This window comes from Ranitomeya imitator, chromosome 5 (assembly GCF_032444005.1).
Source record: "Ranitomeya imitator isolate aRanImi1 chromosome 5, aRanImi1.pri, whole genome shotgun sequence".
Classification (NCBI taxonomy): Eukaryota; Metazoa; Chordata; class Amphibia; order Anura; family Dendrobatidae; genus Ranitomeya; species Ranitomeya imitator.
Window position 1 is genome coordinate 46321793 of NC_091286.1, and position 23281 is coordinate 46345073.

General features: G+C 42.9%; 1 protein-coding gene across 1 annotated transcript in view; it reads right to left on the reverse strand.

Annotated features, from left to right (window-relative positions):
* The window catches only part of PRKCE (protein kinase C epsilon), a 468593-nt gene that overhangs the window by 186432 nt on the left and 258880 nt on the right, over positions 1-23281 (reverse strand). The window contains exons 4-7 of the mRNA XM_069768630.1: positions 19962-19996; positions 14556-14641; positions 7172-7301; positions 2058-2200 (exon numbers count right to left, since the gene is read on the reverse strand). Coding sequence (XP_069624731.1) covers positions 2058-2200; positions 7172-7301; positions 14556-14641; positions 19962-19996 — 394 coding nt within the window. The remainder of the gene's footprint in view (positions 1-2057; positions 2201-7171; positions 7302-14555; positions 14642-19961; positions 19997-23281) is intronic.

A 23281-nucleotide genomic window follows, 5' to 3' on the forward strand; every position in this document is an offset into this window, starting at 1 on the left:
TGCTGGGGTGGTGCTGGGATGGTGCTGGGATGGTGCTGGGGTGGTGCTGGGGTGGTGCTGGCGTGGTGGGGGTGTGGTGGTGGTGTGGTGCTGGGGTGGTGTTGTGGAGGTGCTGGGGAGGTGCTGGGATGGTGCTAGGATTGTGCAGGGGTGGTGCTGGGATGGTGTTGGAGTGGTGCTGGGGTGGTGCTAGGATATGCAGGGGTGGTGCTGGGATGGTGCTGGAGTGGTGCTGGAGTGGTGTTGGGGTTGTGCTGGGGTGGTGCTGAAATGGTGCTGGTATGGTGCTGGGATGGTGTTGTGGTGGTGCTGGGATGGTGCTCGGATCGTGCAGGGGTGGTGCTGGAATGGTGCTGGGATGGTGCTGGGGTGGTGCTGGGATGGTGCTGGGGTGGTGCTGGGATGGTGCTGGGGTGGTGCTGGGATGGTGCTGAGATGGTGCTGGGGTGGTGCTAGGATCGTGCAGGGGTGGTGCTGGGATGGTGCTGGAGTGGTGCTGGGGTTGTGCTGGGGTGGTGCTGAAATGGTGCTGGTATGGTGCTGGAATGGTGCTGGGATGGTGTTGTGGTGGTGCTGGGATGGTGCTCGGATCGTGCAGGGGTGGTGCTGGGATGGTGCTGGGGTTGTGCTGGGGTGGTGCTGAAATGGTGCTGGGATGGTGTTGGAATGGTGCTGGGATGGTGCTGGGGTGGTGCTGGGGTGGTGCTGGGATGGTGCTGGGATGGTGCTGGGGTGGTGCTGGGGTGGTGCTGGCGTGGTGGGGGTGTGGTGGTGGTGTGGTGCTGGGGTGGTGTTGTGGAGGTGCTGGGGAGGTGCTGGGATGGTGCTAGGATTGTGCAGGGGTGGTGCTGGGATGGTGTTGGAGTGGTGCTGGGGTGGTGCTAGGATTGTGCAGGGGTGGTGCTGGGATGGTGCTGGAGTGGTGCTGGGGTTGTGCTGGGGTGGTGCTGAAATGGTGCTGGTATGGTGCTGGAATGGTGCTGGGATGGTGTTGTGGTGGTGCTGGGATGGTGCTCGGATCGTGCAGGGGTGGTGCTGGAATGGTGCTGGGATGGTGCTGGGGTGGTGCTGGGATGGTGCTGGGGTGGTGCTGGGGTGGTGCTGGGGTGGTGCTGGGATGGTGCTGAGATGGTGCTGGGGTGGTGCTAGGATCGTGCAGGGGTGGTGCTGGGATGGTGCTGGAGTGGTGCTGGGGTTGTGCTGGGGTGGTGCTGAAATGGTGCTGGTATGGTGCTGGAATGGTGCTGGGGTGGTGCTGGGATGGTGCTGGGGTGGTGCTGGGATGGTGCTGGAGTGGTGCTGGGATGGTGCTGGCGTGGTGGTGGTGTGGTGCTGGGGTGGTGTTGTGGAGGTGCTGGGGTGGTGTTGTGGTGGTGCTGGGATGGTGCTGGGGTGGTGCTAGGATCGTGCAGGGTGGTGCTGGGATGGTGCTGGGGTTGTGCTGGGGTGGTGCTGAAATGGTGCTGGGATGGTGTTGGGATGGTGCTGGGGTGGTGCTGGGGTGGTGCTGGGGTGGTGCTGGGATGGTGCTGGGGTGGTGCTGACGTGGTGGGGGTGTGGTGGTGGTGGTGTGGTGCTGGGGTGGTGTTGTGGAGGTGCTGGGATGGTGCTAGGATTGTGCAGGGGTGGTGCTGGGATGGTGTTGGAGTGGTGCTGGGGTGGTGCTAGGATTGTGCAGGGGTGGTGCTGGGATGGTGCTGGAGTGGTGCTGGGGTTGTGCTGGGATGGTGCTGAAATGGTGCTGGGATGGTGCTGGGGTGGTGCTGGGGTGGCAGGTAGACAACAGGTTATAATTATTTATTTATTTTATTATTTCTTTCACCATTCCTTGTTAGAAAATAAATGAAAGGTGTATTCTCAAGATAGTAAGCTGTCCCCTACCTATAGGCTAGAGGTAATTTACTGATCATTGGGATATGAATGGAGCGGAGATGAACAATGTTTGACCTCCACTCTATTCCGGATCAGTTTCCCTCCTCCTCATATTGAGAATCAAACCTCTGCTGCTTCATCATGGTCTAAAAGGTGGATCAGATATTACGTAGAAGAATTTTTACCTTTTTCCTCCTCTGGCCAGCAGCTGTGATTTTATCCGGTGTAACCCCCAGGTCAGCCAATACTTTAGCTATACCTCGAGAATCCACTCCACAGTTTGGTGCTACATTAGATTCACAGCGTCTATGTACGTTCATTTTACAAACTGGGAAAATAATGAAAAAGAACAAAGATTAGAAAATCCAGAAACCTCAACACAAGGAAACTCAAACACAAGTCAAAACTCAACACAAGGACTCCTGTATACAATACTATGTAATGGATAGGCGCTAACTTGCTGATTGGTGTAGGTTGGACTGCTGGGACTGCAACCGATCCCAAGAACTGGGCTCTGAAACGTCCTTTCTGAATGGACCAGTGGCCATGAATGCGCACCTCCACTACGATGCTCCGATTCATTTTCTATATGAATGCCGCTAGGAGTCTGGACAGTCGGACCCCAACACGGATCAGACCAATCAGAAGATGGTTATAATAACTTCTAAAGAGGGAATGACGCTTTATGGTTTTGTTTGGTTACAACTGTTATTTTGCAGCGCTGGAGTCCTGGATCCAAATCCCACCAAGGACAACATCTGCAAGTATGTTCTCTCCGTGTTTGCGTGGGTTTCCTCCGGGTTCTCCGGTTTCCTCCCACACTCCAAAAACATACTGATAGGGAATTTAGATTGTGAGCCCCAGTGGGGTCAGAGAATTGTGGCATTTGTTTAATATATTTGTACTATGGAAAGAAAGAAAGAAAGAAAGAAAGAAAGAAAGAAAGAAAGAAAGAAAGAAAGAAAGAAAGAAAGAAAGAAAGAAAGAAAGAAAGAAAGAAAGAAAGAAAGAAAGAAAGAAAGAAAGAAAGAAAGATTGAAAAACAAAAATAAAGATAGAGAAAGAGAAAAGAAAGAAAAAAGAGAGAAAGAAAGCGAAAGGAATATTATGAACGAAAAAGTAAAAATAGAGAGAAAGAAAAGGATGGAAAAGAAAGAGAAAGAAAGAACGAGACAAAGAAAGAAAAAATGAAAAAGAAAGATAGAATGAATCAAAGAGAAAGTGACAGAGAATTTCTAAAGTGCCAGTTAAAGGGATATTCCAGTTATGACACGTGATCACCTAGTTATCATTTAAAGTTTATTGCTGTACATGTAGGAGATAAAACAAACAAAAACTTGAGAGAAATGACACGTTTTAATGTTTTTTTTTCGTTAATATTTTATAGGCACTTTAACCGGTCACCAGGAAAAACACAATTAACCCACAGATATGGGTTAATAGCGTTATTATGCCGCCCGGTGCCTGCACGTAGCCTGATGCTGCGGGGAGAAAATGAACTTTATTCCTCCCAGCAGCGTTCTGGGGGCAGCGATGGACCGGGTTCAGTCACCACTCTGAGTAAGATTTGAGCAGATTTTCCACCAACTCTTCATAGTAATCTGGTCTTGAGTTTCCCCCCAAAAAAATAGTTACCACTAATATGAATGCTACTCATCAGCCTTCTCCTTGCCCTGCAACAAACCGAGAGACTCCTCATCTTGAAGAACCTTACGAATCTGAGGTACGTAAAGACTCCTTCCTTTATCTTTATCACTCATTCTTGGAAGTTTATCAATGAGATACTTAGATGCTTTCACATTTTGAACCATTTTCTTTACAAAGTTCTTCATTAGGCCCAACTATATACGCAACGGTGGCAACAAAATCTTATGTGGGTCAATAAGAGCTGGATGCAGGACATATTTACTCCCTGGCTGAAGTGAAGGTCTACGGTTTCTCTCTGAACGAATTTGATTGCAGAACAATATAATGATAGGGATTAGATTCATGTTTATAAAAAAAAAAGAAGGAAGAAGAAACACGGAAGATTTGACCGTTACGAATACAAACTGTCACATCCTTTTCCCCCTTCATTCTGAGACGTCCGAAATCTAACGTTTAACGTATGTGGTCAGAGAAGAGAAACTACGTGAAGTCTACGGAAATCCAACAGCATCAACTCTACGACGACATCGCCCTCTAGTGCGGATTCATTGCACCCATTCCTGTCCCATGTGTCTGAATCCAGCCCAAACAATCTCATTTATATCAATTCATCTCATTTGCAGTCACGGAAAGTTTGACAACAAATTTGCCACTTGGGGAAGCAACCTGATACCTTGCTCCGCTTGGGCATTAAAAGTTGTCAATCATAAACTATTTTCCGGAGGAGAATAACAAACAGCAGGGATTTTATGGACTCTCTCGAATGTGATCATCCATATTTTTATTAGACATATTGAAATTTCTTTTCGCGGTGATTTACTGCAAGATATTAAAAACCCCTGTCTAAGTCTCTATAGCAACAAATATATAAATAGCATTTCTGTCATATATTTTGATTACTGGATTTACTCCCTTTACAAGTGCCGGGGGTATTTTATGACACAGACGTGGGTCTGCAGAGAATTTAAAGAGTAACCGTTGTTTTATTTTTTATTTCATAAATCAATAATACACATGATAATAATCAATTTTGTAATATGTCTTGTCAGAGAAATCTGCTTCTTTCTCCTCCTGGATTGATCACTTAGGGTATGTTCACACGTTGCGGATTCTCAGCGGATCCGCAGCGTATTTTGAGGTGCAGAAACGCTGCAGATCCGCAATTGATTTACAGTACAACGTAAATCAATGAGAGAAAAAAAAATGCTCTGCACACTTTGCGGAAAATCCGCTGCGGAAACGCTGCGGTTTAAAAGAAGTAGCATGTCACTTCTTTTTTGTGAATCTGCAGCGTTTTTGTACCCATTCCATTATAGAAAACCGCAGGGGTAAAAAACGCAGCAAATCCGCAAGAAAAACGCAGCAAAAACGCACAAAAAATGCTGCGGAACCGCACAAAAAACGCGACAAATCCGCAGGTGCGTTTTCTGCCAGGAGAGGCAGAATCTGCACCAGAAATTCCTAAACCTAATCCGCAACGTGTGCACATTGCCTTACTCTTAAATCAGTTTCCAATGCAATTATATAGTGGGAAATCCACAAAAAATCCGCAAAATTAATAAACATGCTGCGTTTTTTTTACTGCGATGCGTTTTTTTCACGGAAAAAACGCATCACGTGCTCAAAAATTGCAGAATGCATTCTAAATGATGGCATGCATAATGTATGCGTTTTTTCGCGTTTTTATAGCAAAAAAACGTGAAAAAAACGTGAAAAATCTGCAACGTGTGCACACAGCCTTAGACCAGTCTCACACGTCCAGATAATTCCGGTACCGGAAAAATCGGTACCGGAATTATCCGTGTCCGTGTGTCTGAGTGCTTACCGTGAACATCAGTGTGGCACACGTGTGGCAGCCGTGTGCCAACTGGGTACCACACGGACCGTGCAGGAGACAGCGCTACAAGTAAGTGCTGTCCCCTGCATCTGGTTCCCATTACAGTCATGAATAAGCGGCTCCACCCTTATGGGAGGTAGAGCCGCATATTCATGACTGTAATCGGCGGCACCACGTGACCGCTCATACAGGAGAAGGTGCGGCGAGGACAGGACGCTGCGAGGGAGCCGGGTGAGTATTTTAGTAACAGCGGGGGGCGCACAGGAGATGGGAGGGGGGTGGGGACAGGGATCTTTATTTTAAACACGGAAAAAAACAAAAAAAAAGTATTTTTCAGATCTTCTAGCCAGCGAACGCTGCTGGAAAGAAGATATGAATGGCTGCTTCAGCACCACATGGGGGGGACAGCGCTTACAGTAGCGCTGTCTCCTGCACGGCACACGGACTGAACACGGACAGCGTCCGTGTGTGGTACGTGTTTTACACGGACCCATTGACTTTAATGGGTCCGTGTAATCTGTGCGCTCCCACGAACACTGACATGTCTCCGTGTTTTGCACATGGACACACGGTCCGTGAAAACATGCTGACATGTGCAGAGACACATTGATTTCAATGTGTCTACGTGAGTCAGTGTCTCCGGTACGTGAGGAAACTGTCACCTCACGTACCGGAGCCACTGACGTGTGCACACAGCCTTACAGTTCTCCATATAACTTAATGAGCTCCAACTGTCATCTCCTATCTTAGTCATGGGGAATATCTGTATTTACTGAAGACACATTTTATGTGTGAATTTAGAGTATTGAGAATGAAATATCAATCCAGGAGTAGGGATGAGCAGACCCAAACTTAAAAGTTCGGCGTACACTGACTTTCCCCAGACGTCCGCTGTGATGTTCGGAGTTCCACAGGAAGTCAGTTGGGGGAGAGAGAGAATTTTCTGGTTCAAAAGTTTGGATCCCCATTGTTTTCAATGTGATCCGGGTTCTGGTTCAAGTTCAGGTACAGTTCTTGTATCCGAACTTTGGAATAAAGTTCGGGTCGGGCTACAGAACCGGAAATTCCACGGGTCCGTTCATCCCTATCCGGGAGGAAAAAGCAGATTTCTCTAGTAAGATACTGTATATTATGAAGTTAGTCATGTTCACGTGTACTAGTCTTTTCTCTGTAATAATATGGGGGTCTGGTCTAGGGTCTGAACTATTTTGGGGTGTAACACAGGGTCAGATGTAGGATATTAGGAGTCCAGGATTCGATAAACTTAGGGGTCTGGGTAAGATTCTGAATTAATTTAGGAGTCTGGTCTGGATCGGAATTCATTTTAGGGCTCTGATTAAATTTAGGAAGTGAATTATTTTCGAGTCTGATCTAAGGTCCAATTCCTTAACCAGTGTGGTCTGAGGTCTGGGTAATTGTGGAGTCTAGATCGGGGTCTGAAGAACTTGGAGGTCTGGTCTGTAATCTGTTTTAATTAATAAAATTGGTTATGGGACAGAATTAGGAGTGTTATCTACTATTGTAGGGGTCAACACTGGTGTCTGAGCGATTTCTAGGCCTGATCTGGCATCTAAATTATTTTAAGGATCTTGTATATAAGCTGATTAACACATTTGTTGGAGGTTCCGAGAGGCAATCAAGAACTCCACGGGGCCATAACAACAATACCTACTGAGGCGGAGTCATTTTTTTAATGATTCCTAATAAAAAAAACTATTGACTCTAACAAAAGATCATAGGACAGTATCCTGAAAACATGTTGGTCTCTTTCTTCTAATTTACAAACCTTATATAGTAATAGAAAACATTTCTCACCTTTGCATTGTAAACCTTGCCTCATAAGACCCCATAGTAATGAACCACAGTGATCACAGAATGTGGGTACTTTGTAGTTGTGGATACTAAACTTGTGAGGCATATTGACACTAAAACGTTGCGAGCCAACCTGTGAAAAAAAATTGAAAAAAAAACATTATTTTTTTTTACAAAAATTAAACGGAATCCATCAGCAGGTTTTGCTATGTAATCTGAGAGCATAATGATGTATGGGGCAGAAACCCTGATTCAAGCAATGTGTCGGTTGCTGTTTTAATAAAATCAGTGTTTTATCAGCAGGAGATTATCACTAGAGGACTAGGTGTTTCATGCCTCCTGGTTCAACCACACCCCCCAGCACTGATTAGCACCAATCAATAGTGTGGGCGGGGTTATACAACTCTGCATTCTGAGATCTGCAGCAGAGAAAACTGTGATTCTATCACAACTTCTGCACCCAGTAAACTAAGTGACACATCGATGAAATCGTGATCTCTGTCCCTACACCATGCTGCTGTCAGATTACATAGCAAAAACGCTACAGAACAATCTGTGCAGCTATTTGATAAGACAAGGATGATGCCAACTGTCTGTGAATGGTTATCATCTGTGATTCATTTTTGGATTTCCAATGTGCTTTTACATGGATTTTACTTGGAATTTAAAAAAAATCTAAATATGTGAGGAAAGGAATTTTCCTTAATAGAATCATGGAAAGTATTTAATGATGTAGGCCCCTTTCTCAATAAAAATTCTGCTTCCCCCCCCAAAAAAAATCTGAACCGTCACAAAAGTGATTTTAGTCTATGGTTATAAGCATCATGAATAACTAATAAATAAAGTAGCACTCTGGAATACTATGAAAAAATGAAGACACTTAGCGATAAATTGGCCAATTCTTGTGCCCAAGAGCAGGATCCTATCTCCCCATATAAATCAGACCAAGTGAGGAATCACGTTAGGCAGGTTCCCAGCAATGAAGATCGCCTTGCCATGGCTGCTGGGCACACATGAATTGGCCAATTTATGCGCTAAGTATCTTTATCTCAGTGTACAGACAGGCGGCCATATAAATTGGACGGAGATCGGAATACGATGATCATTCTGGCCGGCGGCTCTCCCAACCCGAGCGTGACAGCTTCATTGGAATACATACAGCTGTCAGGCTCGGGTCGAGAGAGTCTGAGAATTGTGTTCCGATCTCCATCTGATTTATACTACCGTCTGACTGCGTCCCCAGGAACAGGACCACCACTGTACAGGACAGGGGCTAAAAAGTTTATTTACCTTTTAACCCCTTCCCGACCTTTGACGCATACGCTGCGTCATGAAAGTCGGTGCCATTCCGACCCATGACGCAGCATATGCGTCATGGAAAGATCGCGTCCCTGCAGATCGGGTGAAAGGGTTAACTCCCATTTCACCCGATCTGCAGGGACAGGGGGAGTGGTAGTTTAGCCCAGGGGGGGTGGCTTCACCCCCCGTGGCTACGATCGCTCTGATTGGCTGTTGAAAGTGAAACTGCCAATCAGAGCGATTTGTAATATTTCACCTAAAAAACTGGTGAAATATTACAATCCAGCCATGGCCGATGCTGCAATATCATCGGCCATGGCTGGAAACACTTATGTGCACCCACCCCACCCCTCCGATCGCCCCCCGATCTGTGGTCTGCTCCCCTCAGTCCTGTGCTCCGCTCCCCCGTCCTCCTGCCCGCTCCCCCCGTGCTCCAATCACACCCCCCGTGCTCCAATCACCCCCCCGCACTCCGATCACCCCCCCCCACACAGCGATCTCCCCCCCGTGCTCCGATCCACCCCCCCCCGCACAGCGATCCCCCACCCCGCGCTCCAATCCTCCCCCGTGCTCCAATCCTCCCCCCCGTGCTCCAATCCACCCACCCCCATGCTCCGATCCAACCCCCCGTGCTCCGACGCCCCCCCCCCCCCCCCGTGCCCTGGTCTCCCCCCCCCTTATACTTACCTAGCCGCCCGGGGTCCGTCCGTCTTCTTTCCTGGGCGCCGCCATCTTCCAAAATGGCGGGCGCATGTGCAGTGCGCCCGCCGAATCTGCCGACTGGCAGATTCGTTCCAAAGTGAATTTTGATCACTGAGATATAACATCTCAGTGATCAAAATAAAAAAAATAGTAAATGACCCCCCCCCCCCCCCTTTGTCACCCCCATAGGTAGGGACAATAAAAAAAAATAAAGAATTCTTTTTTTTTCACTAAGGTTGGGGTAAGAACTAGGGTTAGGGTTAGGGGTAGGGTTAGGGGTAGGGTTAGGGTTAGGGGTAGGGTTAGGGTTAGGGATAGGGTTAGGGGTAGGGTTAGGGGTAGGGTTAAGGTTAGGGTTAGGGGTAGGGTTAGGAATGTGCACACGTATTCTGGTCCTATGCGGATTTTTCCGCTGCGGATTTGATAAATCCGCAGTGCTAAACCGCTGCCGATTTATCGTGGATTTACCGCGGTTTTTCTGCGCATTTCACTGCGGTTTTACAACTGCGATTTTCTATTGGAGCAGTTGTAAAACCGCTGCGGAATCCGCAGAAAGAAGTGACATGCTGCAGAATGTAAACCGCTGCGTTTCCGTGCAGTTTTTCCGCAGCGTGTGTACAGCGATTTTTGGTTCCCATAGGTTTACATTGAACTGTAAACTCATGGGAAACTGCTGCGGATCCGCAGCGTGTGCACATACCTTTAGAATTAGGCTATGTGCACACGGTGCGGATTTGGCTGCGGATTGGCCGCTGCGGATTCGCAGCAGTGTTCCATCAGGTTTACAGTACCATGTAAACATATGGAAAACCAAATCCGCTGTGCCCATGGTGCGGAAAATACCGCGCGGGAACGCTGCGTTGTATTTTCCGCAGCATGCCAATTCTTTGTGCGGATTCCGCAGCGTTTTACACCTGTTCCTCAATAGGAATCCACAGGTGAAATCCGCACAAAAAACACTGGAAATCCACGGTAAATCCACAGGTAAAACGCAGTGCCTTTTACCCGCGGATTTTTCAAAAATGGTGCTGAAAAATCTCATACGAATCCGCAACGTTGGCACATAGCCTTAGGGTTAGGGTTGGGTTGGAATTAGGGTTGTGGTTAGGGTTAGGGGTGTGTTGGGGTTAGGGTTGTGATTAGGGTTACGGCTACAGTTGGGATAAGGGTTAGGGGTGTGTTGGAGTTAGAATTGAGGGGTTTCCACTGTTTAGGCACTTCAGGGGGTCTCCAAACGCAACATGGCGCCACCATTGATTCCAGCCAATCTTGTATTCAAAAATTCAAATGGTGCTCCCTCACTTCCGAACCCCGACGTGTGCCCAAACAGTGGTTTACCCCCACATATGGGGTACCAGCATATTCAGGACAAACTGCGCAACAATTACTGGGGTCCAATTTCTCCTGCTACCCTTGAGAAAATAAAAAATTGCTTGCTAAAACATCATTTTTGAGGAAAGAAAAATGATTTTTTATTTTCACGGCTCTGCGTTGTAAACGTCTGTGAAGCACTTGGGGGTTCAAAGTGCTCACCACATATCTAGATAAGTTCCTTGGGGGGTCTAGTTTCCAAAATGGGGTCACTTGTGGGGGGTTTCTACTGTTTAGGCACACCAGGGGCTCTGCAAACGCAACGTGACGCCCGTAGACCATTCCATCAAAGTCTGCATTTCAAAAGTCACTACTTCCCTTCTGAGCCCCCACGTGTGCCCAAACAGTGGTTTACCCCCACACATGGGGCATCAGCGTACTCAGGAGAAACTAGACAACAACTTTTGTGGTCCAATTTCTCCTGTAACCCTTGGGAAAATAAAAAATTCTGGGCTAAAAAATTATTTTTGAGGAAAGAAAACGTATTTATTATTTTCACGGCTCTGCGTTATAAACTTCTGTAAAGCACTTGGGGGTTGAAAGTGCTCACCACATATCTAGATAAGTTCCTTTGGGGGTCTAGTTTCTAAAATGGGGTCACTTGTGGGGGGTTTCTACTGTTTAGGCACACCAGGGGCTCTGCAAACGCAACGTGACGCCCGCAGACCATTCCATCAAAGTCTGCATTTCAAAAGTCACTACTTCCCTTCTGAGCCCCCACGTATGCCCAAACAGTGGTTTACCCCCACACATGGGGTATCAGCTTACTCAGGAGAAACTGGACAACAACTTTTGTGGTCCAATTTCTCCTGAAACCCTTGGGAAAATAAAAAATTCTGGGCTAAAAAATTATTTTTTAGGAAAGAAAACGTATTTATTATTTTAACTGCTCTGCGTTATGAACTTCTGTGAAGCACTTGGGGGTTCAAAGTGCTCACCTCACATTTAGATAAGTTCCTTTCGGGGTCTAGTTTCCAAAATGGGGTCACTTGTGGGGGGTTTCTACTGTTTAGCAACATCAGGGGCTCTGCAAACGCAACGTGACGCCCGCAGAGCATTCCATCAAAGTCTGCATTTCAAAACGGCACTACTTCACTTCCGAGCCCCAGCATGTGCCTAAACATTGGTTTACCCCCACATATGGGGTATCAGCGTACTCAGGAGAAACTGGACAACAACTTTTGGGGTCAAATTTCTCCTGTTACTCTTGGGAAAATAAAAAATTGCGGGCTAAAAAATCATTTTTGAGAAAATAAATTTTTTTTTTTATTTTCATGGCTCTGCGTTATAAACTTCTGTGAAGCACTTGAGGGTTCAAAGTGCTCACTACACATCTAGATTAGTTCCTTTGGGGGTCTAGTTTCCAAAATGGGGTAATTTGTGGGGGATCTCCAATGTTTAGGCACACAGGGGCTCTCCAAACGCGACATGGTGTCCGCTAATGATTGGAGATAATTTTCCATTTAAAAAGCCAAATGGCGTGCCTTCCCTTCTGAGCCCTGCCGTGCGCCCAAACAGTGGTTTACCCCCACATATGGGGTATCTGCATAATCAGGACAAACTGGACAACAACATTTGTAGTCCAATTTCTCCTATTACCATTGGCAAAATAGGAAATTCCAGGCTAAAAAATCATTTTTGAGAAAAGAAAAATTATTTTTTATTTTCATGACTCTGCATTATAAACTTCTGTGAAGCACCTGGGGGTTTAAAGTGCTCAATATGCATCTAGATAAGTTCCTTGGGGGGTCTAGTTTCCAAAATGGGGTCACTTGTGGGGGAGCTCCATTGCATAGGCACACAGGGGCTCTCCAAATGCGACATGGTGTCCGCTAACAATTGGAGCTAATTTTCCATTCAAAAAGTTAAAAGGCGCGCCTTCCCTTCCGAGCCCTGCCGTGTGCCCAAACAGTGGTTTACCCCCACATATGAGGTATCGGCGTACTCGGGAGAAATTGCCCAACAAATTTTAGGATCCATTTTATCCTATTGCCCATGTGAAAATGAAAAAATTGAGGCGAAAAGAATTTTTTTGTGAAAAAAAAGTACTTTTTCATTTTTACGGATCAATTTGTGAAGCACCTGAGGGTTTAAAGTGCTCACTAGGCATCTAGATAAGTTCCTTGGGGGGTCCAGTTTCCAAAATGGGGTCACTTGTGGGGGAGCTCCAATGTTTAAGCACACAGGGTCTCTCCAAACGCGACATGGTGTCCGCTAACGATGGAGATAATTTTTCATTCAAAAAGTCAAATGGCGCTCCTTCCCTTCCGAGCCTTACCATGTGCCCAAACAGTGGTTTACCCCCACATGTGAGGTATCGGTGTACTCAGGAGAAATTGCCAAACAAATTTTAGGATCCATTTTATCCTGTTGTCCATGTGAAAATGAAAAAATTGAGGCTAAAAGAATTTTTTTGTGAAAAAAAAAGTACTTTTTCATTTTTACGGATCAATTTGTGAAGCACCTGGGGGTTCAAAGTGCTCACTATGCATCTAGATAAGTTCCTTGGGGTGTCTAGTTTCCAAAATGGGGTCACTTGTGGGGGAGCTCCAATTTTTAGGCACACGGGGGCTCTCCAAACGTGACATGGTGTCCGCTAAAGAGTGCAGCCAATTTTTCATTCAAAAAGTCAAATGGCGCTCCTTCCCTTCCAAGTCCTGCCGTGCGCCCAAACAGTGGTTTACCCCACATATGAGGTATCAGCGTACTCAGGACAAATTGGACAACCACTTACGTGGTTCAGTTTCTCCTTTTACCATTGGGAAAATAAAAAAATTGTTGCTGAAAAATCATTTTTGTGACAAAAAAGTTAAATGTTCATTTTTTCCTTCCATGTTGCTTCTGCTGCTGTGAAGCACCTGAAGGGTTAATAAACTTCTGGAATGTGGTTTTGTGCACCTTGAGGGGTGCAGTTTTTAGAATGGTGTCACTTTTGGGTATTTTCAGCCATATAGACCCCTCAAACTGACTTCAAATGTGAGGTGGTCCCTAAAAAAAATGGTTTTGTAAATTTCGTTGTAAAAATGAGAAATCGCTGGTCAAATTTTAACCCTTATAACTTCCTAGCAAAAAAAAAATTTGTTTCCAAAATTGTGCTGATGTAAAGTAGACGTGTGGGAAATGTTATTTATTAACTATTTTGTGTCACATAACTCTCTGGTTTAACAGAATAAAAATTCAAAATGTGAAAATTGCGAAATTTTCAAAATTTTCGCCAAATTTCCGTTTTCATCACAAATAAACACAGAATTTATTGACCTAAATTTACCACTAACATGAAGCCCAATATGTCACGAAAAAACAATCTCAGAACCGCTAGGATCCGTTGAAGCGTTCCTGAGTTATTACCTCATGAAGGGACACTGGTCAGAATTGCAAAAAACGGCAAGGTCTTTAAGGTCAAAATAGGCTGGGTTATGAAGGGGTTAAAGTGGGGAGTGGGGCCAATGGTCCATTTGCATAGACCTAAAGAGAGCAATATACTACCGTCGATCAGCTGATCAGCGTTCATTTAATAACATGTTGTCCCCGGCCGAAGATGCTCACTGTGACAGATTATTCCGTGGGAATAGGCTGCCATTCTTCTTGACAGGACAGATCCTGTTTACACAAGACAATGTGCTGTCGCGAACAATGATCTTATGTGCAGTGCAAAAGCTCATTTCACCCGACGAACAAGCTTTTTGCTCATGCATCTGGTGATCGTCAGCCTGTCAAGACTGCAGAAAGACTGTGAAAGCAGGGCTCAAAGGTACGATAATCGTGCAGCGTGAAAAGACTTCAAGTTTTGTGAAAGGGGGGTGGATAGGGAAATCCCAAGACTTTCCATCCTGGGTGGTTTGATTAATCATGGTATCTTGCCCTCTTTTATGCACTTTACTCTTGTAAAATTTTATTTTTTATTTTTTCCACACACACAAAAGATAATACAGAACAATGATCAACCAAAAGATATAAGAGACATTCCAGAGATCTTCTCCGACAAAGTGGTAACATTCCGAATGTAAATATTTACCTCGTCTGGAGTTTCCTGTTTCTTTAGACCGGCACACTTCGTTATTATAAGCTCGTGGCATCTCTTGTGAACGACGCAAGTGCAAACTGTAAACAGGGAATAAAAAGGTCATAATCTCAGGGGTCAAGAATATAGTCGCAAAAAACTTTTTTCAACACAAAGCATGTGTGCTGTTGTTACTGTTTACACAAGATCACGTTACCCGGTCCATCAAAAGACGGTGTTCAATGAAACCCAATGTCTTGGAATGGGCTCTGGTGGGTTTCGTTCTGGTTTCCAGCGTTTGATAAGAAGAATAACTCCGATTGCAGCTCTATTATGTAGGAAAACCCATTTAACATTGCGCTTTTATTCTATCTGAAACCTATAAAACCCAAATGTTGTATCTCCAATTTGTGAGACCCATAAATTTGATTTTTTTCTGTTGATGGAGATGTGTGAGGGCTTGTTTTTTTTCATGCCCACCTGCAGTTTTTATGGGGACATTTTGTTAGCTTTGCATTATATTTTTGGAGGAGAGGTTCGGTGAGTGAAAAATGGCAAATCTAGTGTTTTTTTGTTTCCTTTTTTCTTTATGGCATTTATATAATTTTATGTTCTGAGCCGACATTTAACAGTTACACCAAATGTGCATTTTTTTCTTTGTTTTTGCATTGGAAAAAGGGTCGTGACTCGTGATTTAATCTTTTATTTATTTATATATTTAGATTTTTTTTTATACAATATCATTTTTTCTTATATTGTAAACATTTATTTTTACTTTGTTTTTTTTTAAGCTTCTCCAGGTGACTTGAATCTGTAATCATTTGCTCGCCTCACAGTGCTGCATAATGCAATACTATAGTACCAGTACATAGTAAAAATCCCAATCTCCTGTGGTTGAGCTTCACGGGAGTATCGAGAGGACAATAATGGGCGCATTCAGCACCCCTTGTTCACGACATTGGGAGGTGGAGGCAATGGACACCTGAATGGATACCACACCGGGATTAAGCCACTTACATGCAATCAGAGCAAGATCCTGCTGCTAGAGGCTGGGGCTGGCTGTGTAACACAGCCATCATCTGTCCTGTGTAGAGTAGGATCAGCTCTTGAGCCCACTCCATACACGAGCAGCCAATAAATGATGGATATACACCATGCAGAAGGAAAGGGTTAAATGGTAGAATACTAATGGTTTGGGCTTTTATTAGTGTCCCTGACACCCAATGATAGCTCCTTTCAACAGACAATGTAAATTGGTATTGGGAGATCAAGATACCACCAGTTTTAACATTTACAAATTGGGTTTCCATCTACATAATCAGACCATAAAAAAAAATATTATTTTTTAAATTGAAGTTATTTATGAGAACAAATAGAGAAAATGTCTTCATTTTATAGTTGAATGTTATCAGTCTGCATATCTCACTCACAGAGAGGGGGTATTTTTCCAATTTTTTTTCTAATGGCTGAGTGAGCTGCTAATAGACATGACCAATTAGACAACTCTTTTCTTTGTTCCTTTGGGCAGCGCTTACATTTTATTTTATTTACCGTATATATTATTATTTTATTTTATTTATAGATTTGTTTATTTTTACATGATTGTTGTATTGGATGGAGAGAAACCCCACATAGCCTTTGCAATACTAAAAATGTATCATCTTCATACCTGAACACTGAATGACAGGCTCAAAATGCATTACATATTCTTTTTCTTTTGTTCCCTTTGAAATACGGAAAATTTTCTATCTCTATTTGAAAAATATTATTTATAAAAATTAGTGATGAGCGAACGCGCTTGGATAAGGTGTTAGGCAATCCCTGCATGTTTTGCAGCTGTCGGACAGCGCCGCTTGGACTCGAACATATTATTCGAGCACGCCGAAGCGACTTGGTTAGCACCCGAGCATGCTCAGATAACACCTTATCCCAGCACGTTTGCTCATCACTAATAAAAATAATAGAATTCTAGCTGTGTGCAGTCATCCCTAAGGGCAGGTTACTGAGATATACCATAATTCATAGGACCTGTGTGCCTGTTTTTAATGAGCTCCCCCTAGTGGTGCCTGTAGGTAGTAGGAATTAATTTAATTATGATAATGAGATGAAAAGCTGGGGATTTGGAGCCTTGAAGCTGAACCACATATTATTAAATTAATAAGCACAGAGTTTTGGATCTTAACCTATTGCTGGGTTTAATTTGTATAAATTACAACATATAATAATGTAAGGGAAGTTTTGATTCTCCATATACAGACCAGCTGAGTATGGAGAGCAAAAGGTAATCCTGTATGGGAGAAAGCTTTGTAAATTAGCCATCTCGCAGAACAAAAGGAACAATTTTGCAAGCACCACCTTGGAGAGGCAGCTACCCTCCAGGTCAATGTAATAAGCCTTGCAACATGACCAGTGATAAATGCCAAACCAGAATCTATAAACAGCTTGTTTTGGGATGTTTGCCCCTCATCAGTGTAAAATGAAGTCTGGCTGGGGCAACATGGGTTAAAGTGCTGGTTTTCCTTAAAGAGAACCTTTCACTTGCTCCAAAGAAATGAGTTAAATACCTTCCAACAATTCCTGAGCTGCCTCGATTCTGCCACTGTTTTCTGTTTTGTGCTGCGTCACTCCATTGCAGAGATATCCACATTTGCTTTTTCTGGAGCACACCATGTGAAATCTCTACTCTACTTTCTCAATCTCTACCAACTGGATGTTTCCTCTCTGGGGGGAGTACACAGCCTCTGAGACTGATAGACTGCTAAATCAGATGCCAAGCTGTGATTGGCAGCATCCAGGAGGGATGGGTGAGGCAAACGCCCCAAAAAGAAGACTGTAAAGAAATGCCCAGTAAAGCAGAGATTTCACATAGTGTGCTCCAGAAGAAACAAATATGAATATCTCTGCAATGGAGTGACGCAGCACAACCAGAAAAAGAGCGTCTGGATCAGGGAGACCTTTTACAAAGTATTTAACTAAAAACTTTTTTAGCAAGTGACAGGTTCTCTTTAAAAACACCAGCTGTGTAAGAAGTCTTACATGTAATAATCTATGGGTGCACCCTGCCGCAAATGCAACTCACTCAGACGCTGCTCTACACTGAAGAGGGGCAAAGACCCAAAACAGGAGGTTTGTAGATTTATCCCTGGTCATAATGCAAGGCTCGTTAAAGGGTCTGACAAGGGTTAACAGGGTAGCTACCTCTCCTAGGTTGTACTTGTGATATAGTTTAGGTCTGTGAGAGAGTTCAGTTGCAGAGCATATAATAAATAAATTATTCCTAATATTTTGTATTGGTCTTGAGGAGTCTCTACTATTGCAAGGAGTCTTCCTGGCAATGCTCCCTGGGAAAAGTATGTAAAACAGCTCTCCTCAAAGAGGAAGAAATATGCATCTCTAGTGACACCTACAGGAAGTCAAAAGCAATTATGTCTATAGTATACAACGTAGGCGAAGCCGAGGAGAACAGATCAAATGTCAAAAGATCAGATGAGAGATGTCAGCGTAATAGTATCACATCGGCCATTCATTCACTATAATGGGAATATAATTAGAAGGATTCAGTAAAGTTCTATTATCCTTGACCAGAAATCGCAGACATCATGTGCAGCAATGGTGAGTATACCTTCTGCCAGAGGATTGAATTGTACGCTCAGCATGGCAGCTCTTCATACTGCACAGATAAAACACGCACATGAAAAGTGAAGGCCACAGACAGGGCAGGACGGGTGGAGATAAGATACCCAATAAGGAGCATGAGAACGAAAAAACTGGCAGAAGCAAACATTTTCCACCCTGTTCTCATCTCAAACTAAAACAAGTTTACAGATCTGAGAAGAGATTTCCCAGAGAGAAACTCCCTATTCTTACATAGAATGCAGAGCAGAGAGATAGAAAGATATGAGATGATTATAGATAGACAGATATATGATAGATAGATAGATAGATAATAGATAGATAGATAATGGATAGATAGATAGATAGATACATGATAGATGATACATAGATAAATAATAGATAGATAGACAGATAGATAGATAGATAGATAATAGATAGATAGATAGATAGATAGATAATAGATAGATAGATAGATAGATAATGGATAGATAGATAGATAGATAGATAGATAGATAGATAGATAGATAGATAAATAGATAATAGATAGATAGATAGATAGATAGATAGATAGATAGATAGATAATGGATAGATAGATAGATACATGATAGATGATACATAGATAAATAATAGATAGATAGATAGATAGATAATAGATAGATAGATAATGGATAGATAGATACATGATAGATAGATGATACATAGATAAATAATAGATAGATAGATAGATAGCTAGATAGATAGATAGATAGATAGATAGATAGATAATGGATAGATAGATAGATAGATATGAGATAGATAGATAGATACTGTAGATAAATAATAGATAGATAATAGATAGATAGATAGATAGATAGATAGATAGATAGATAGATAATAGATAGATAGATAGATGGATGATGATAATAGATAGATAGATAATGGATAGATAGATAGATAGATAGATAGATAGATATGAGATAGATAGATACTGTAGATAAATAATAGATAGCTATAGATAGATAAATAATAGATAGATAATAGATAGATGGATGATGATAATAGATAGATAGATAGATAGATAGATAGATAGATAGATATGAGGATAGATGATAGATACGGTAGATAGATATGAGATAGATAGATAGATAGATAGATAGATAGATGATGATAATAGATAGATAATGGATAGATAGATAGATATGAGATAGATAGATACTGTAGATAAATAATAGATAGATAATAGATAGATAGATAGATAGATAGATAGATAGATAGATGGATGATGATAATAGATAGATAGATAGATAGATAGATAGATAGATATGAGGATAGATGATAGATACGGTAGATAGATATGAGATAGATAGATAGATAGATAGATAGATAGATAGATAGATAGATAATGGATAGATAGATAGATAGATAGATATGAGATAGATAGATACTGTAGATAAATAATAGATAGATATAGATAGATAAATAATAGATAGATAATAGATAGATAGATAGATAATAGATAGATAGATAGAAAGATAATAGATAGATAAATAATAGATAGATAATAGATAGATAGATAATAGATAGATAGATAGATAGATAGATAGATAGATAGATAGATAGATAGATAGATAATAGATAGATAAATAATAGATAGATAATAGATAGATAGATAATAGATAGATGGATGATGATAATAGATAGATAGATATGAGGATAGATGATAGATACGGTAGATAGATATGAGATAGATAGATAGATAGATAATAGATAGATAGATAGATAGATAGATAGATAGATAGATAGATAGATAGGATCGATATTCTTACCTTGACATTGGTAACCCTGTTTCCCTATTACACCCCTGCAAATAGAAAAAAATATATATTAGCATATGTCAGATGATCACACCAGTGACATGTTTACCTTTAATAGTTAAAAATAGTTAAAGGGAACCTGTCACCAGTTTTGGCCAATATGAGATACGGCCATCATTCTATATATATATATCATCAGACTGAATAAATAACAATAGGTCAATAAGGAACAAAAAAAGGCTGCTGAGAATAGAAAATACAGCATATGATTCCTGATGACAATACGAATAGAAGTGCTGGTTACTAATAGACCTACATATATATATATATACTGTATACATAGACACAATGCTATACAGCTAAAGTGCTACAAGGACCAGAATGGAATAAGTAAAATCAAATAAAAAAAGAAGTGTACATCACCTAAAAATATCAGCAGCATGAGAACCTGAGTCACGACCTTCAGAAAACAATGACAGCCGTGCCTCCCCAACCCCTGCGCCATTTTGCAAACGCTTCTTCTGGGGGTGACACCGGTCCCCGGTCTGAAACCAGAGAATCCTCGTAGCGCACAGTGCATGCGCTGGGGGAATTAATAAGTCAGCAGTCACACAGAGTGATTGCAGACCTACTGGTTTGGACCAGACAACCCCTTTAATACTAATTTATTGCTCCTAAAAAAGATTCATTTAATTGGCTACTGGGTGTTATTATTCCTCTTGTCAACACATTTCTACTCAATCTCTGGTAATATCAGCAGTGAGTGTTAATCGATGGAGAATCAAAAAAACATAATAAAACGTCCAATTTGATTTCCACAGGCCCTTCTAGCTCCGCTGAACCATCTACGTCAGTGAATATTTGCACAAGATGACTGATCAAACCAAGCACTCAGAGCACCCTGGGCTTGGCAGAGCAGGTCAGTTCACCTTCCCATCGCCTCTTCTTTGATTGACAGCTCTGGCTTTACAGGAACCAGAGAAGGGCAGAGATAGATGGAAAGTACAGAAGGTAGGAAGGTGCACTGCACTGAGCACCTGTGCTTGGTTTGATCAGTCATTTTGGCACTAGCAGGAAACACCGTTCATTCTTTACTTTATTGAACCCCACCTGCGTTTCATTCAGTAGGAAATAAATGACTGTGACAGTTATGGATTTTATGCTTCTGCAAATGACAATCACCAGGTTCAGGAAAACCTAAGAGCAAATATTTAAGAAGAGAAGATCTGTAGGACAACGCCTCCCCCCACGGTCTTCTGGAAGCCCACCTTGCCCTTCCACACTTGCAGTCCTCATCGGAGCTACCGGGAGGAAGCAAGGAATGGCATCTACGGCCACAGACAATGGAGGTGACCCTTCTTTCCTTTATGTCAGTTTACAAAATAGGAAATGCTGCAAGCGGAGATATTTATAGGACACAATGTGAAGACAGCCCTTAAAGGGACGCTGCAATGACAAGATTGTTTTGACATTTTTTAGGTTCAGAGCATTGTCTATGATTGATTATATCACAATGCAATTTCCTGTTATCGCTTTTACCCCGAAAACTGATTTCATTAACATATTAACCAAATTGTGTCTACTGCTGGCTGCAGCATGAGTTAACTGAGAATCGGTCAGTGAGCTGCACGTGACTGCGAGTTTGTAACTCTTTATTACAGTGTATAACAAATAAAGTTGCATTCTGTAGTGCTATAGCATGTAAGCATGAAACTTCCAGAGCAGGTAAAGGTTTTGTCTAATCTTCTATCTTCAGGAGCATGCCTATCCTCAGCGTGTTTGCAGCTCTGCACGGACACAGCGGCCGCGCGTTCTCCTCCCTGTCTACTTTCGTTTGATGTCACTTGCTACATTTATATTAGTGGAGTAAGCGGCCTCAGAAGAATGGAGATGGAGGAGAATGATTGGCCGCCGTGTGCGTGCATAGCTGCTGGCGGCATTCAGACAGTGACCGGACTGGGAAACGAGCACTATCAATCAGTAGTGGGGAAAGGGCAGCAATGTGCATTTGCTTATGAATGAATCATTCTTTACACGGGCACAGCACCAGGAACAGCTACAGTACAAGTGTGGCTGTTATAGGGGCTAAGTCCCCTACAACACTGTATAGCTCATCTAATATATATTTTGGGATGACAGACTGCCATTAATGAAACACAACTGTAATATTATTTTTCACCCAATATGCATGCGTTTAAGTAAGAATATATAACTGGGGGTTAAAAGGGATGTCCTGGATAATTCTTTTACTAATCCATACTCACTTTCCCTCACTCTCAGTTGGACTATACAGTGGGGCAAAAAAGTATTTAGTCAGTCAGCAATAGTGCAAGTTCCACCACTTAAAAAGATGAGAGGCGTCTGTAATTTACATCATAGGTAGACCTCAACTATGGGAGACAAACTGAGAAAAAAAAATCCAGAAAATCACATTGTCTGTTTTTTTAACATTTTATTTGCATATTATGGTGGAAAATAAGTATTTGGTCAGAAACAAAATTTCATCTTAATACTTTGTAATATATCCTTTGTTGGCAATGACAGAGGTCAAACGTTTTCTGTAAGTCTTCACAAGGTTGCCACACACTGTTGTTGGTATGTTGGCCCATTCCTCCATGCAGATCTCCTCTAGAGCAGTGATGTTTTTGGCTTTTCGCTTGGCAACACGGACTTTCAACTCCCTCCAAAGGTTTTCTATAGGGTTGAGATGTGGAGACTGGCTAGGCCACTCCAGGACCTTGAAATGCTTCTTACGAAGCCACTCCTTCGTTGCCCTGGCGGTGTGCTTTGGATCATTGTCATGCTGAAAGACCCAGCCATGTTTCATCTTCAATGCCCTTGCTGATGGAAGGAGGTTTGCACTCAAAATCTCACGATACATGGCCCCATTCATTCTTTCATGTACCCGGATCAGTCGTCCTGGCCCCTTTGCAGAGAAACAGCCCCAAAGCATGATGTTTCCACCACCATGCTTTACAGTAGGTATGGTGTTTGATGGATGCAACTCAGTATTCTTTTTCCTCCAAACACGACAAGTTGTGTTTCTACCAAACAGTTCCAGTTTGGTTTCATCAGACCATAGGACATTCTCCCAAAACTCCTCTGGATCATCCAAATGCTCTCTAGCAAACTTCAGACGGGCCCGGACATGTACTGGCTTAAGCAGTGGGACACGTCTGACACTGCAGGATCTGAGTCCATGGTGGCGTAGTGTGTTACTTATGGTAGGCCTTGTTACATTGGTCCCAGCTCTCTGCAGTTCATTCACTAGGTCCCCCCGCGTGGTTCTGGGATTTTTGCTCACTGTTCTTGTGATCATTCTGACCCCACGG